The 16380-nt window shown below is 36.4% G+C and overlaps 2 protein-coding genes and 1 pseudogene across 6 annotated transcripts; all 3 read left to right on the forward strand.

The window, feature by feature from the left end:
- Positions 1-234: 234 nt before the first annotated feature.
- Positions 235-2492, forward strand: LOC147279396 (Pentatricopeptide repeat (PPR) superfamily protein). The gene has a single exon (XM_086251690.1). The coding sequence runs from the start codon at positions 309-311 to the stop codon at positions 2160-2162; it is 1854 nt and encodes a 617-aa protein (XP_086107816.1). The 5' UTR covers positions 235-308; the 3' UTR covers positions 2163-2492.
- Positions 2493-4436: 1944 nt separating this feature from the next.
- LOC147279397 (electron carrier/ protein disulfide oxidoreductase) lies at positions 4437-9600 on the forward strand. Of its 4 annotated transcripts, none has more exons than XM_086250872.1 (7): positions 4437-4657; positions 5776-7110; positions 7368-7423; positions 7795-8025; positions 8149-8440; positions 8790-8986; positions 9185-9600. In XM_086250872.1, the coding sequence occupies exons 2-7, from the start codon at positions 5869-5871 to the stop codon at positions 9336-9338; spliced, it is 2172 nt and encodes a 723-aa protein (XP_086106998.1). In that variant the 5' UTR covers positions 4437-4657; positions 5776-5868; the 3' UTR covers positions 9339-9600. The 4 variants fall into 4 exon arrangements, with proteins under 4 accessions (XP_086106998.1, XP_086106997.1, XP_086107000.1 ...); XM_086250871.1 differs by having other exon boundaries at positions 4437-4601; XM_086250874.1 differs by lacking the exon at positions 4437-4657 and adding an exon at positions 4705-4842.
- Positions 9601-11550: 1950 nt separating this feature from the next.
- LOC147279398 (putative glycerol-3-phosphate acyltransferase 3 pseudogene) lies at positions 11551-13367 on the forward strand (annotated as a pseudogene). Its single transcript, XR_015123505.1, has 2 exons — positions 11551-12246; positions 12347-13367. The product of XR_015123505.1 is annotated as a putative glycerol-3-phosphate acyltransferase 3 pseudogene (transcript).
- Positions 13368-16380: the final 3013 nt, after the last annotated feature.

The raw sequence follows: 16380 nt of genomic DNA on the forward strand, positions 1-16380 counted from the left end.
TTTAAAAATACAAATACGCGCTCTATTAGTAAAAAATTACAAACAAAACTTAATTAAAGAAGGATGAGATAGTAAATTAAACAAATTAAATAAGAGTAAAAAGCAAATAACTGCCTAAGAGAAATAGTTTGATGTTTTGAAGTGTGGAGAAAAATTACGAGGATATTTTGAAAGCTGGCGGCTACGTTATCAAAAAAAAAAAAAAAAAAAAGCTACACTGATTTTAATGCCCGGTTTTCTCAAACTGATATTGTCTCCGAGTTTTCTGGTTCTTTGTTTCGCGGGATTTTCAAATTGCAGAATAGGCAATGCTTTCGCCGACTTTCCTGCCACCACGTATTGGTCTCAATCTTCACCAACAACCACCTCCTCTAGTCTATGTTCAACCACCAAAACAAAGAAAGCATTCAAATTCAAATTCAAGGACCAGTAATCACAAAACCCCGAGGATTTTTCGTTGCTTTTCTTGCGGAAAACCATCTTCTACATACAATTTTCAGGATTTAAGCTCCAGCGAAAACCCAGATGCCGAATTCTCTGGTACTCAACCACTGAGCCAAAGCTTAAGACCCTATTTGATTGCGCTTTGGCTTCGGTCTTGTCGTAGTCTAAAAGAAGTGAGAAGAGTGCATGCTATTGTTTTGAGGTGTTTAGCGAACCCTATTACGTATGTTTTTAATAATTTGATTTCTGCTTATTTAGCGTTTCGGGAGTTAGTCGATGCTCGTAATGTGTTTGACAAAATGACGGCTAGGAATGTTGTTTCTTGGACCGCCATTATTAATGGGTACTTGAACTTCGGTTTGGATGATGAAGCGTTGGGTTTGTTTGGTGATGCTATTGATGATGGGATTCAACTGAATGGCAAGATGTCTGTGTGTGTGTTGAATCTGTGTAGTAAGAGGTTAGATTATGATATTGGGAGGCAAATCCATGCTGGGGTTGTGAAAGGTGGTTGGAGCAACTTGATTGTTGACAGTGCTGTTGTTAAGTTATATGCGCAATGTGGGGACCTGTCGAGTGCTTTTCGCGCATTTGATCAGATGCCAAAGTGGGATGTAGTTTGTTGGACAACTATGATAACTGCTTGTTCCCAACAAGCGCATGGACAGGAGGCTTTTTCGCTGTTCTCGCAGATGTTGAGTGATGGGTTTTCCCCAAATGAGTTTACTGTGTGTGGTGTTCTCAAGGCTTGTGGGGAAGAGAAGGAATTGGGATTTGGGAGACAGTTACATGGTGCCATAGTTAAGAGGATTTACAAGAATGATATTTTCATAGGCACTTCTCTGGTTGATATGTATGCAAAATGCGGGGAGATTGAAGACTCAAGAAACGTATTTGATGGAATGAGGAATAGGAACACAGTTACATGGACATCTATTATAGCAGGGTATGCTAGGAAGGGTCTCAGTGAAGAGGCCATATACCTCTTTCAAGTAATGAAGAGGCGAAACATATTTGTCAATAACTTGACCATTGTAAGCATTCTCAGAGCTTGTGGCTCCATTAGAGATTCACTGATGGGGAGGGAAATTCATGCACAGATAGTCAAGAACTCAATCGAAACCAATTTATACTTGGGGAGTACTCTGGTGTGGTTCTACTGTAGGTGTGGGGAGTATTCTACTGCCACAAAGGTCCTCCAACAAATGCCTCTTAGAGATGTTGTATCGTGGACTGCCATCATTTCTGGCTGTGCACAGCTTGGGCATGAGCCTGAAGCTCTTGAGTTCTTGAAAGAAATGATGGAGGACGGGGTGGAGCCCAATGCGTTTACTTATTCATCCGCTTTGAAAGCATGTGCTCAGCTGGAAACGGTTCAGCAGGGGAAATTGATTCACTCCTCTGCGAATAAAAGTCCTGCCCTGTCTAATGTGTTTGTGGGTAGTGCTTTGATTTATATGTATGCAAAGTGTGGCTATGTAACGGAGGCATTTCAAGTTTTTGACAGCATGCCAGAACGGAATTTGGTTTCTTGGAAGGCTATGATTGTGGGTTATGCAAGGAATGGTCTCTGCCAAGAGGCTTTGAAGCTCATGTATCGGATGCGAGCAGAGGGTTTTGAGGTCGATGATTACATCCTTGGAACTGTTCTCACTGCATGTGGAGATATGGAGTGGGATATGGGCCCTTCATTTGAGTGTAGCTTGCAGTCCAGTTGATCTATTTGCCTGAGATGTCTACCCGGATCAGATATATACCCACTATATGCAGTGTATATAAAGCTGAATTAATGGGAGTAACCCAATGTCAAGCTTGAACTGCCATGGGGGGGTCCAGATTTGCTAACTTGTTGTCCAAGTGATATGGCCTTAGCCTTTTCTTCAGAATTATGCGAATGTTACCGTGCTAGAGGCCCTTGGAAATACTGAACTCTGTGGATGTGAGCAATTAGAATGGAGAATGTAGCACTGTTCATTGTAGCTATGTAAATATACATTCAGTTTAAGAAGCCCTTGTATTTTATAAGATGTACGAAACTCTTCTGAATATGATCTGCTTTTTCCGAAATTCTTCTTTGTTTAGTCACCCTGAATAAAGGATAGACTTTTTGAGTTTCCACAATTCCACGTATACGTGGGTTGATCACAAGTTTCCTGAAGCATGAGCAGGAAGCTTGTGACAGTGGTGTGGGACCTGCATACCTTGTGACCAAATAAGTCCTTACTCTGTATTTTCTCGATTTCAAGCCAAAATTCACTTTTTTTTTTTTTCAGGTGAAAAGCCCTTATGTTGCAGATTCTAATTGCTCTGACTTTGATGCTTTCGTTTGGAAAAAGTCGGAAAGAAAAAATCTGGTTATATGCTCTCAGCTGCCTATAAGTTAACATGCAAAACAGCATGACTAGGACTAAACCCAAATCCCTAATGACATGAAGTGCAATGATGAGAGACGTGTGACTGACATATGGCGATTGCTCAAATTAAAACTAGACATTAAACTGGAATATGGTTCAAACTAAAGGGATAAAAAATTATCTAAATGAGAAGAGTAAAAGATAAAGTGAATCCGTAACACTTTTTGAAAAAATTATTATGTATAACTATTTTTTAAAGTGAGTAGAATTATATCTACCATTTATAACATTTGAATATATATTACCGGTTATGATTGAACAAGCAAAAATAAGGACAAGAGATGGATTTATGACCAATGAGATTTCTATAATAATCTTCCGTGTGAGCACCAACCAGATTCAGATTCTCTCCTAATCACCTTCCTAATCTTTTAATCTTGATCATCTATTAATATTGTATGGCTAGTAAATAAGTTCTTTTTTTTTTTTCTTAATTATACTACACCAAAACTACGTTGTTTTGGTTCAAACCTAACATTTTTCATCTATCCCTCTCTTCTTTGATGGGTCGGCAAGTGCTGCACCCAATTTTTTTTAATCACCCAATTTTACTACAACAAATTTTCAAACTGAACACGTTTTGGTTGACTTTTTAAGAAATTATGAAGCACTTCTAAGGGCTTTTGCATTAAGCATTTAGAATTTTTATAAACATTTGTATATGCTTATGAGCAATAGTGCTTACAGTAAAAACGCTACTAAGTATAAGCGCTTTTTAAAAAGCAATGCTAAACATGCCCTAATTTTTCAAGAGTCCAACTGCTCTATTTTCCCATATGAGATTGGGTCACCAAATAACCAATTGGCTCTATATTTCTTACTGTAAATAAACTTCTCAAACACTTGCCCCAACCAAACCATAGACAATATCAAGACTAATCTTTTCTTACATGAATTTCAAACTCAAACGGGTGATGGAAAATAAATAAATAAATAAAGATTAGATGTAGCACTTGCCGAATTGGTGGGTCATGGTGGAGAATTTTTTCAATATAATCGATAGACCACCACATGGTATAACTAATCTAACGTGTAAGAGTATTATTGAACAATATGTTTATATTAGTAAGTACAGTATTAATAACATCTACCGATATTATGACACATATATTGTTTACTACACGTGATTGTTTGCCCATTATATTTCTAAATTTTCATAAGTCCCTCAATTTTTAACTATGAGAGTAACATATGAGAAATGTTAGGTTTGTACTAAAATGACGTAGTATTGGTGTGGTATGATTAAAAAAACATAAAATATTAATAGATGGTTAGAAATTTAGAATTACAAAATTAGGATAGTGAGTATGAGAGAGTGGTTAGGAGAGGATCGACCAATTCCTCTAAGGCTCTAATAATTCAATTAGGTAGGTACGAACCAATCTACAAGAACAAAATGGTAATTTAACCTTAAAATTATGATTTAAAAAATTAAATGTAAATTATGTAATGATATTTGTGTCATAAAAAATGAGTTATTTGGAATAAGATTTCATTAAAAAGGAAAAAAATCTTATCCAACCCACACGTATAAAAGGACTGGGTCGAAAGTCCAAACCCACTCCGCACTCTTTTAATTTCATTTGTCAGCCCACGGGACTTCCCGCTTCGCTGCGCCTCTCTCTTCCCTCTGAAAATCGCGGTTTCATTTCAATCTCCTTCAATGCCATCTCTGTAACTCCTCCAGATCTTTCTCCATTTCCACTCTTCTTCTTCTTCTCTCTCTCAGCTCCTCTCAGATCTGTGAGATTCCTCTGTCATTTTCTCTGTTTGCTTGATGAAATTCTCAGTTGATTTCTGTAATAATTCGTATTTCGTAGCGTTAATTCTATAATTGGGTGCTAATTCACTTTTTTACCTGTTTGTTTACTGAGAAAATGGAGGTGATCAGGAAGGAAAGTCATTTATACTTTACCCTCTCCCTCGCTCCTTCTCTGTTTGGTCAAACAGTTGAAAATTCCCCTTCGCTCAATGGATGGTGAAGGTTTTTAGTACTTGTCATTTTTGGGGTTCTTGTTTTTGTATATATTCTAACAATTTTTGAATCATTTTCACCTGTTTATTGGGCACTGATCTTTCTCGTGGGCTAAAAATATGACTTACCTGTAAGACTGTAACCAGTTGAGTTCAATTGAACTCTGGGTTGTGGACTTTTTTCTTGATTGCTTACTTTTGTCTTGTTTACACTACTGAGTTTAGGTAAGGTTCAAGCATGGCCCTTTCATATTATTGTGGATGAATGCAAGCATGTCATATCATGTGTATCTCTTTGGTTTTTTTATGTTGGTAGCATCTGGCCCAATTGGGTACACTGGTATTTGCTTTTAGTATCTTGCTGCGTTAGGAACTTAGGATTGACTTTCATGTGTATGCCTGTATTTTCAAAAGGAAGCAATAATTCTTTGGTGTCGGGAAAAATATATATCAACATAATCAGTGAAGGAACTAGTTTAGATTATGGCTGGTACTTCATGTAGAAAACAAAATCTAACCTGAATAGGTATTCTCTTGCCCATTGAGTTTGATAGCTCCTTTTGCTGTTCAATCAACTAATGTTATCATGTTGCCATGTATGAAGGCCATTGCTTAGCTTCGACTGAGTGATGTTTACTTAGACAAGGAATCCATTGGTATTGCATAAGGATTGGTGGTTGGCAACCAGGAACTGCATACAAATTTTGTGTTTGGTGAAGTTTTGATAAGTTGTTTTGTGAATGTATAAAATTTATTCTGTAGTACCTGATAACAATGTTGCTAGAATTGTTGGTTGCAAGTATTTTATTTTATTTTCAGTTTTTTAATGAATTAGGAGTTTACAAACTGTAATTTTATTACAGTATTAGTTTATCTATATCATTCAACAATGATCAGCTCTGCAAGTTATGACAGTGAAAAGTTATTTTTTAAACCATTGCAGGAACGTGCATAGATTCATTGAAAGTTCACAGTCTACCAATTCCAGGGTTGTCTTTTAATGATTTAGTGCTTGAACTTTATTCTTGCCGGCCTCATGGAAAAGGAGGCTTCAACTGAGGAAAATATCACTAGTTCTCTGGCTGCTCAAAAGGCCAGAGATACAGCTCTTCAGAAAGAAGATCAGGGAGAACCACCAAAGGAGATGAAATCTGTGAGGATAAGCACTGGTGGTCCCAAGTTAGACAATGATGATGGAGAAGGTGAATTGGTTGACAAGATGGACAAGAGCGGGGATTTGAAGTCTAAAGATCAGGGACAAAAGTTAGAGAAGAATCCAAGTCACAGTGACATGGGTGGGAAGATTGATGAGAGTAGGGATTTGGAGTCTAATTCTCAAGAAAAAGAGTTAGGCTCTAATAAGGGACAAAAGGACTCCTGTGATAAGGTAAAGGCGGAGTCATTAGCTCAAGAAGAAAATGGTGTACAGGATAACTTGGGTAAGAAGACAGATGAGAGTAAGGTTTTGGATTTTAAAGCTCAAGAGCAGACAAGCCAAACCACAGACAGTATTCTTGGTGAGGAGGAGGAGCCAGAGCCGGTCTTTGATGGAATAGAGGTTCCTGGGATGGAAGCTAACAGAAGTATGTCCATGCGTAATTCAGATCTTGATTCAGAGACCCAGGGGGTAGTTGGAAAGGCAGTGGCTCTTAAAAACCTTGTTAAGGTCAAGGGTATAGGTGCAGTCTCCATTTTTCTGCGTCGCCTTTCTGGGAAAAGAGATGAAGGTGGAGATGATGTTCTTGACAATGCAGATAAGAATGCATCAGATTCTGAACCAGCACAAGCTACAGCCATAAAAGGAAGAGTTATATTGTACACAAGATTAGGATGCCAGGACTGCAAAGAGGCTAGATTATTTTTGTACACGAAGAATCTCAGATATGTTGAGATCAATATCGATGTATACCCCAGTAGGAAGCATGAGTTAGAAAAATTTGCTGGGTCTTCTGCTGTTCCAAAGGTGTTTTTCAATGAAGTCCTTATTGGAGGCTTGAGTGAGCTAAAGGGCTTGGATGAGTCTGGCGAGCTTGATGAGAAGATTGATTCTATGATTAATGAACCACCATCATTTGAAGCTCCTTTGCCGCCACTTTCGGGTGAAGATGATTTGTCAAGTAGTGGAGCTATTGATGAACTAGCTCTACTTGCCCGAAAAATGAAAGAATTCGTTGAAGTGAAAGATCGATTTTATAAAATGCGCAGGTTCACCAACTGTTTTTTAGGTTCAGAAGCGGTGGATTTCTTATCAGAGGATCAGTATCTGGAGAGGGAAGAGGTTAGTTGGATTTTTATGTTCTAGTTTTGGGAAAGTATGTTGAATTTTTGTTAATGGTCAGTTGGCCAGATTACTTTGCATTTTCCCAAGAAATTATTGGGCATCATTTACGTTAAATTTGTCTATCGTAGAGCATGCTTTTGGATTCTATCTTATATACAAGAATTGATTTTAATTTTTGAGTGTGTTGATTACTACAATTGCTCGTATTATCATTAACTCTTCCCCTTGTCCTTTTGGTTTGTGTTATGAGACAGGCTATCGAATTTGGGAGAAAGCTTGCAAGCAAACTCTTCTTTCAACATGTTCTTGAGTGAGTCCCTTGAAATATTTCCTTAAGTGTCTTCTACTCTATTTCCCTTTGTTTCACTGCTAGGAAAGTGTGACTGGAAAGTGGAAAGTAGCTCACAAGAAAAGTGGTGGCAAGGCAAATGTGAAGTAAAATTACCCCTGACTGTTTTATTTGTGAGGGGAGTTTTGGAAACTGATCTCTCAGCTCTCCATGATTCATTGTTTTGTCAAATACTGTGGGATCCATATATTTTCTTAAACAATCAAATGCATGAAATATAGGCAAACAATTATAATTTTTTCCATGTCAAACCTATTTGCAAGACGTATCATTCCATTATTGACATTTATTCTCATCTGTTTGTTCTCAATGACGCTTTTACGTTGCTCTAGGGAGAATCTGTTCGAGGATGGGAGCCACCTGTATCGGTTCTTGGATGATGATCCAATTGTGTCTCAATGTCACAACATTCCAAGGGGTATAATTGATGTCAAGCCAAAGCCCATCTTAGAAATTGCATCAAGGTTGAGATTCATATCATATGCAATCCTTGAAGCCTATGTGTCAGAAGATGGAAAGCATGTTGATTACAGAAGTATCCATGGAAGTGAGGAATTTGCAAGGTTTTCCCCTTTTTTTTCTTCTTATTCCCTAAAGGACCTTAGCTGTGGAAAATGTAGTTTTGGTATCTTTAAACTATTTGTGTTTTTATTTCGAAGATATTGTTAATGCTAATATCATTATAGGTATCTGAGAACTATAGAAGAGCTTCAAAGAGTGGAAGTGCAGAGCATGCGGAGGGAGGAGAAACTCGCTTTCTTCATAAATCTCTACAATATGATGGCCATCCATGCAATATTGGTATGGGGTCATCCAGCTGGAGCAATAGAAAGAAGGAGGTTGTTTGGAGACTTCAAGTATGTTGTTGGTGGGTTCACGTACTCACTTTCAGCTATTCAAAATGGTATTTTACGGGGAAACCAGCGACCACCTTACAATCTCATGAAGCCGTTTGGTGCAAAAGATAAGCGTTCCATGGTAAGATGGTACTAATATTCTTCAGTATTGACATGGTTTAAATTTGCCACATCTGTTGGTTGAACAGACAGGTTTTTTTTTTTTAATTATTTTATTTCATGCATAACTTATATGATTGAACAAATTTGGCTTTCCCACATATGTAGTATTTCAGAATGCTTTTGGCCATAAAATTGGAAAATTTTGGCCTGTTTGTAATTTAATTTGAGAGTCAGAGTTTGGTACTACACATCATTTTTCTTTTGAAGTTATTAAAATCAATAAATAGTTTGCTACTAGGCAAGTTTATCTCTTAAGAGCTAATTGTATTCATTGCCAGTACCTCATTTTTTCCCCTTTTCTATATCAGGTGGCTCTTCCTTACCCAGAGCCTCTTATTCATTTTGCTCTGGTTTGTGGAACTCGATCAAGCCCTGCTCTTCGATGCTATTCTCCAGGGGACATTGATAAAGAGTTGATGGAAGCAGCCCGTAATTATTTAAGAAATGGAGGTCTTATTATTGATTTCGATGCCATGGTTGCATCAGCCAGTATTATTCTTAAATGGTAAGTTTCTCATAGAAAGGGATCTAATTTGTAATTCTTAAGGGTGGGGATCTTCTGAGAACTTTCTGTGTGGAGTTCAATGTTCAGTTACTTGCTCTAATAGGAGTCCAACCCAAAACCTTCCTCTTATTGTGTGTTATTCTGAAACTTTCTGATAATTAATGTCTCTCATCTAATGATACTCCTTAATGCTCTCAGGTTTAGCATAGATTTTGGTAAGAATGAGGTAGAGGTACTGAAGCACTCATCAAACTACTTGGACCCTGCTGTCTCAGAAGCTTTACTGGAGTTGCTTGCCAACTCTCAGTTGAAGGTGATATATCAGCCTTATGACTGGGGTTTGAACTGCTAGCGTTAGATATAGCTTTCTTGCATACCATATACAGTTCTAAATATTTAGCTTCCTTTGTTTTACATAAAATTAGCATTATGAGTGAAGTGATGAGATGCTTTCGTTATTGATATCTCCATTCGTAGTTGCATAGACATACAACAGATGCTTTTTCTTTCTTTTGGTAAATTTTAAATAGGATGGTCAGCAGACGCATTGCAAAATGTACATGGTGGCTCATACACGATGGTTTTGGTTTAAATTACAATCATCATACGCCTTATGTCTTTTTCTTTTTACGTTTTGATTTCTTAACTTTGGTCATAAATCTTTTCTTATCATAAATGCATGAATATACTCATCGTCTAGTAAAACATTTGTGAATGATGCATATTCAGAATCTCTGTAAAAGAGAGAAACTTGGGAACAGGTTACTGCTTAATGAAAAATTCTTATTTGAACATGTTAGTTCTTAATGGTGACCCCAGGAATCATTGCTTGGGAGTCGGGAAATCTCAGCGATCTTGGATTTTGATAATATATGTTAAATGATTAGATGCAATAATCTCGTTCACCTAAAGGACAAATTTTGAGCACTAGGAGGCATTTATTTTACTCAATAGTTGGATTTGATACACTAAGCCAATGAGTTATTAATTTTAGCACTTGCAAATTCTATCTAGTGGTTATACTTATACATCACCTTTCTCGGTTTCTTAAAATTTGTTCTTCATTTGTACAACAATATTATGGATAAGGAACAATAAATCATTTGAAGTTTATGTAATTCATTTTTTTGCGTTTATTATATTCAAGCAATTAAACTTTGAATATTAATTAAAATTCCTAAATTTGAAATCTCACATTCCACATGCGAATGCGATTGGTAAGAGAGTTGGTTTTACTTCCAGAGTCAATTTCACAATTCGACAGGGGAAAAATGAATAGGTGAGTAAGGCGCATACATGGCCAATTTTGGTTGATTTTGTTAGAAGCCGCATATAATAATTGTCTGCGTTTAAAAAGCACAAGTCAAATCGCTTTCTTCTTTTTTTATTTTTCACGTGGCATACTCACATTGAGTTCTATTATATTATTATGTTTTGCATAAATTCAATTTAGACACATAATTATATATGTCATTTCAATGAGATCCACAAATTTTAAAATATTTCAAATATACACCCGATTTATTATCTAAATTGAAAAATAAACTTTCATCTATCGATTTGTTGAGAGATCAGTTAAATGTCAATTTGGCTTTTGTTGACGGAGATTAATTGGCGACGTGGCGCCAACTTAGCATACCTTTCTTGCCAAATGAGCGACACATGTCCACCTGACACGGGCCCACACACCCATCACCTTTTTCCCGCTCGTCGAATGCTCTCCTGACCATTTAGTCTCCCAAAAACATTACGTTTTCCCCTAAATTCGAATATAAATCTCTCACATGTGTTCGACGAGCGAGAAAAAAATGATGAGTTTATGGGCCCGTGTCAGGGGTTAGATGGACATGTGTCATCGTGTAGCTCATTTGGTAGGAAAAGTTTGCTGAGATGGCGCCACGTCGTCAAGTAATCCCGGTCAGTAAAAGCCAAGCTAGCATTTAACTGATCTCTCAACGAATCAATAGACGGAAGTTCATTTTTCAATTTAGATAGTAGATCGGGTGTATATTTGAAATATTTTAAAATTTGTGGATTCCGTTGAAATAACATATATAATTATGTGTCTAAATTGAATTTATGCCTATGTTTTTTACGTAAGGATGTGGTATGCATATGTATTACATAGGTTGGAACAAAAAAATTGGAAGTAGCATTTTCTATTTTTTAATGTTCTGAATGATTTCAGATCAAAACAATGTTTTGAATGATTTCATTAAGGGTTTAAATTCTATAATCATAAGCTCTAAACTATAAATCTTCAACCCCAATAAATCCTAAATCAATAAATTAACCAAAACAAATAATTATTAGCATTATATGTCTTTCAACTTGTTGATCGTTCTAATAATAAATAAATAAAATTGTTGATCCTTGGCGGTTGAAAATCTGCCCATACCTAAACTGCGAAACATATTGTTGGCAATTGTAAATCTGCCCATACTTAAGTTGTGAAAGAATCATTAATTAACCAAGCACTGTAGAAATTTATTGGAAAAAGTAATTATAAGTTTATAACCAACCCCAAACTATCTGGAAAGCTAGCTAGCTATTCCCACTAATTAAAAGCCTTTTCCTCTTCCTTGAAAATCCATAGCAAACCAATGAACACCTCCTCATCCTCTGCCCAATGTAAGGCCAGTAAGGCCCATGCAACTCACTTCAGGTTTCAGAAATACAACTCCCTTGCTCACAAAGCAGGGGAGCTTTCAAACAGAACACTGTTTTTCCACTTTGAGGGAACATTGTTGAGATCGTCTTCACCGTTTCCTTACTTCATGCTTGTGGCTTTTGAAGCTGGTGGGCTCTTGAGGGCTCTTGTTTTGCTTCTTTCAATCCCTTTTGTGTGTTTGCTTGGTGGAGAGCTGGGGATCGATGTAATGGTTTTCTTATGTTTTTTTGGGGTTAGAAAGGAGAGAATGAGAATTGGAACAGCTGTGCTGCCCAAGTTTTTCTTGGAGGATGTTGGGTGTGAAGGCTTTGATGTGGTAGTGAGGTGTGGGAAAAAGGTGGCAGTGAGTAATATGCCCAGAGTCATGGTTGAAGGGTTTTTGAAGGAGTGGGTTGGGGTTGATGCTGTTGTTGCAAGAGAACTAAAGATGGTTGGTGGGTACTTTGTGGGTTTGATGGAGGAAAAAAACACAAACAGTTTGGATGCAATTCAGATTCTTGGAGATGATAAATCATCAGGTGGTCAAGCAATTGGTATAATTGATTGCCACAATAAATTTCTCCATCAGCAACTCTTTTCTCATTGCGAGGTTGGTCATTTATGTGAAACTATTTTTGGGTTTTGAACTAATCTCTCCTAATTTTAACAGTCAATACCCATATATATATATATATATATATATGTTGCAGGAGGAGGTTTACTTGCTGACTGAAGCTGAGAAGAAGAACTGGCAAAGCCTTCCAAGAGAGAGATACCCAAAGCCATTGATCTTCCATGATGGAAGATTGGCCTTCAGGCCAACCCCACTTGCCACCTTGGCCATGTTCTTGTGGATGCCACTAGGATTTTGCATCTGCATCATCAGATTCATTGCTGGCATGTTTCTACCTCACTGCATTTGTAATCCAATCTTGGCCTGTACAGGGTTAATTACCACAATTTCAACACCCAACTCCTCCATTACCTCCACAAATTTTGGTAAAGAAAAACCAAGGGGCATACTCTATGTGTGCAACCACAGAACCTTGCTTGACCCACTCTTTGTTCAATTAGCTACCAATAAATATCTCACTGCAGTCACCTACAGTTTGAGTAAAGTTTGTGAGGTAATTGCTCCCATGAGGACTATCAGATTAACAAGAGACAGAGAGAGAGATGGGAAAGCAATGGACAAATTCCTAAGCCAAGGTGACCTTGTGGTTTGCCCAGAAGGAACCACCTGCAGAGAGCCTTATTTGTTGAGGTTCAGTCCCTTATTTGCTGAGCTGACTGATGACATAGTCCCTGTGGCCATGGATGTGCAAGTGAACATGTTTTATGGCACAACTGCAAGTGGGTTTAAATTCTTGGATCCAGTGTTCCTCTGCCTGAACCCAAATCCTGTTTACACCATTAAGATTCTTGAGAAATTGCCAGGATCATACACTTGCAAGTTTGGTGGGAAATCACGGTTTGAAGTTGCCAATCATGTACAAAGTGAGATTGGCAAAGCTTTGAAATTTGAATGCACAAGTCTCACAAGGAAAGACAAGTATATGGTATTGGCAGGCAATGATGGGCGCTGGAAGGACTCAAGGTGACTCATGACTACTGTGAACTGTGTATGACCAGCAGCTTTAAGACATATGTATTGTGGGAAAAAATCATATAAGCAAGATATAGTCATATAGATATAGATTATAGATTATACATACGCGATGCATGTGGAAATATGATGAGGTTTATAATATATATGATGGGGGTGACGAGATTATAAGTGTGGTTTATGCATTACTAAATTATATATCCTTAAGTTTTAAACACATTATTTAACTTATATAAAGCAATAAGAGTATAATTGATATTTCAAGATTGACAATGAGAGTTTTTTTTATAACAATATAGATAGATATTTCAAATGCGAACTGCTTTGAGTTATTGAGACCCATGAATGTAACCAAGATTTAGGTGAGCTTCATTTTCTTGTTTAATCGTATAATCGGGTTCCTACCCTAAAAAAAAAAAAAAAAAAAAAAAAAATTCATATAATCGGATTTGTATAACCGAACTTCTTGAACTTTTTCGTTTTTTTTTTTTTTAGAAAAAAGAAAAGTGTATGCAACTGTTGTACCTAACTTTTCTCCCACATTCAACCTCTTACAATCTTACATGTCAAGTAATATGATTAATTTTGGAAAAGGAATGTTGTACACAACGGTTGCATATAATAATTTTGCTTTCTTGACTCTTTTCTACCTTGGTGTTTTCATCTTAGTGGTCCAAGACTCCAACGTAGCATATGGAGTTAGGATGGTAATTAATTAAGTAGGATGGGTAAGAGGAATGAACACGTGAGACTCAACTTCAAGAGTAGGGTAATTGAGTGGGTTGAGGACTTATCAATCATCATGTACTAAAAACAAATGAAAATATCTTGGTGCTTGGATTGGATATTAATTACATGACCATTGAACAATGAAAGTGAATTAAACCTAAAACATTTATTGGTGGCCACAGGCCCACAGGCCCACAGGCCCACAGGCCAGGGATGGAAAGCATATATATGGAAGGATTGGTACCAAGTAGAGGGAAAAAGGTCGGTAGAGAGGGACTAAGTAAGCCATCATTTTCACACAAGAGGGAAAAAGGTCGGTAGAGAGGGACTATTACACGATGCATGAAAGTGAAAGAAAGCTTAAAAGTTTCATCAATCATCATGCAATCTTGAAATGTAATATTTCCTTAAGCAAATTTCATTCTTTATTTGCCCTAAAAGAAAAATAATGAATTAGTGAAAACCTCAAGAAAAATTTCGATTTTGAATCATAAATTTGGAGAAAACTTTAATATATTTGGTAGCCCCAAGCACTAAAACAGCGTTAGTTAGACCGGTTGATGGCCAACAACTTATGGGATGTCTTTTTTTTTTTTTTTTTGAGCAAATTATATTTTAATACTTTAATTCTATCTCATTTTTTAACTTGATATCTCAACTTTTAAAAGTTGTATTATGATACCTCAATTTTTATTTCGTATCAATTTCATACTTCCGTTACCTCAATTTGCATTATGAGCTTTTAAAAGTTCACAGCTCCTCCCACGTTGCTGTCAATTTCTCCATCGTTCTCCCTTTTTTTTTTTTTTTTAATGCTGCTATTGTTTTGCTGATTAGGGGAGTGGGTTAGGATATCCCAAACGTGGGAAGTTCTTTTCTTCCTTTTTTTTTAAAAAAAAATGTATATTATCTTTTAAGCCTTCAGAAATACATTGTGAGTTTTTTATAAGTGGAGTTAATTTTGAGATTTCCAAAAATCAAAAAGTGTTTTTTTTTTTTTTTAATATGTTAAATATTGTTTACATGTATGCCCTTATTATATTAGATTGTTTGTTAGTAACTTTTATTTTTAAGTGGGGGTATTTTTGGGTATTTTGAAAGTTTAACTTTACTCTCTTTTCTCCCTTTATGTATACTAGCCTCTTGACACGCGCTCCGTGTATGTCAATTAACATTTCTACTGTGTTTTTTCTTTTGTATTTTGTTCTTATTGTTTCAGAACTTCCGGTCACTTTCTCCACGTTTTAAGGTGGTGCGGTGTCTTTTTTTATTTTCTTTTAATAGTTATGTTTTACAGCTATACCCTCATGTATTAGGATGTTTTTATGATTGTTTGGTTAAATAAAAAGTATTTTAGGCAATCTCATAAGTGGGGGTTCTACGGATGTACAAGCCCATCAGATGAGTTGCCATCTTGAGTTTTTTTTTTTTTTTTTTTAAGAAAATTTAAATGTGTCCTTTTTGGTAATTTCATAAAAAAGTAAAATCGTATTTTTTTTTTAAAAAAAAGGGGGTGAGTAATAGTGCCACTCTTTATATATTGAGTTCTCTATCTGAAAAAAAAAAAAAAAAGTTCCAACACTCTTGCCTCTTACCTTTATTTATTTAAAAATTTTAAAATTTCTAAGCATGTCGATGAAAATGGAAACTAGTCAAACTACGAGCAACTAAGGGAAAAGGACGTACACCAAGAAAAGAAAAAGGAAACACATGAATTATATGGTGGTGTACCGTGTATGTTTGGATGAAATTTGTAGTGTTTGAATTGTTAAAAAACACAAGATATATGACTTAATTTCTCTTCTTCCTTTTTTGTTTTTATATTAGGTTTCATTATTTGTTTCATGGACCCAATCGGATGGCCCAAGCCTAGCCGGATCCTAAAGCCCAACAAAGAAATGAAAAACAGGCCTTTTAATAAGAGACCATAGGCTTAAGTCAAACCCCATAGAAATTTTCAATGCTTAAAATGCCTAACATCAACATTTAAGTCCTCAGAATGCAAGAGGTCGCTACTTTGAATGGAAGTAAGAGGGTTTACAAAGTGGCAAAAGAGAGGGAGGAACAATTTTTGAGATGTAGGATAGTTACAATTTGCCAGTTTTTGGAATCTAATGAATATATTTGAAAGTATAATTTACATGAAAACAATTGTGATTCAGCAGTTTAGAAGGGTTTAAGGCTTCAGGTTTGGACTTAAGGGCTCAACTCCTATAGTTTAGAGAGCACCACTAAAACCTAAGCTTTTAAACCAGAATCTAAACATTGAAAAGATATCAAATATAAGTTGTTACTGTAACTTCAGGTTGTGATTTTCATAAATTTATAAATATAATGCGTAGCAGTGTGTCTCCGGCGGAAGCCATGCCAATGGTCTTCTTCGAATGCTTCAAAACCTTCACCGGATCT

The sequence above is a fragment of the Dryas octopetala genome, chromosome 7 (genome assembly GCF_963921425.1).
Source record: "Dryas octopetala chromosome 7, drDryOcto1.1, whole genome shotgun sequence".
In the NCBI taxonomy this organism is placed as follows: Eukaryota; Viridiplantae; Streptophyta; class Magnoliopsida; order Rosales; family Rosaceae; genus Dryas; species Dryas octopetala.

Bases quoted from the DNA above. Each gene is read 5' to 3' on its own strand.
- LOC147279396 (XM_086251690.1), top strand. From the start codon at position 309: ATGCTTTCGCCGACTTTCCTGCCACCACGTATTGGTCTCAATCTTCAC.
- LOC147279397 (XM_086250872.1), top strand. From the start codon at position 5,869: ATGGAAAAGGAGGCTTCAACTGAGGAAAATATCACTAGTTCTCTGGCT. The intron at 7,111-7,367 runs GTTAGTTGGATT...GTTATGAGACAG, and splicing joins AGTATCTGGAGAGGGAAGAG to GCTATCGAATTTGGGAGAAA. The intron at 8,987-9,184 runs GTAAGTTTCTCA...TAATGCTCTCAG, and splicing joins GCCAGTATTATTCTTAAATG to GTTTAGCATAGATTTTGGTA.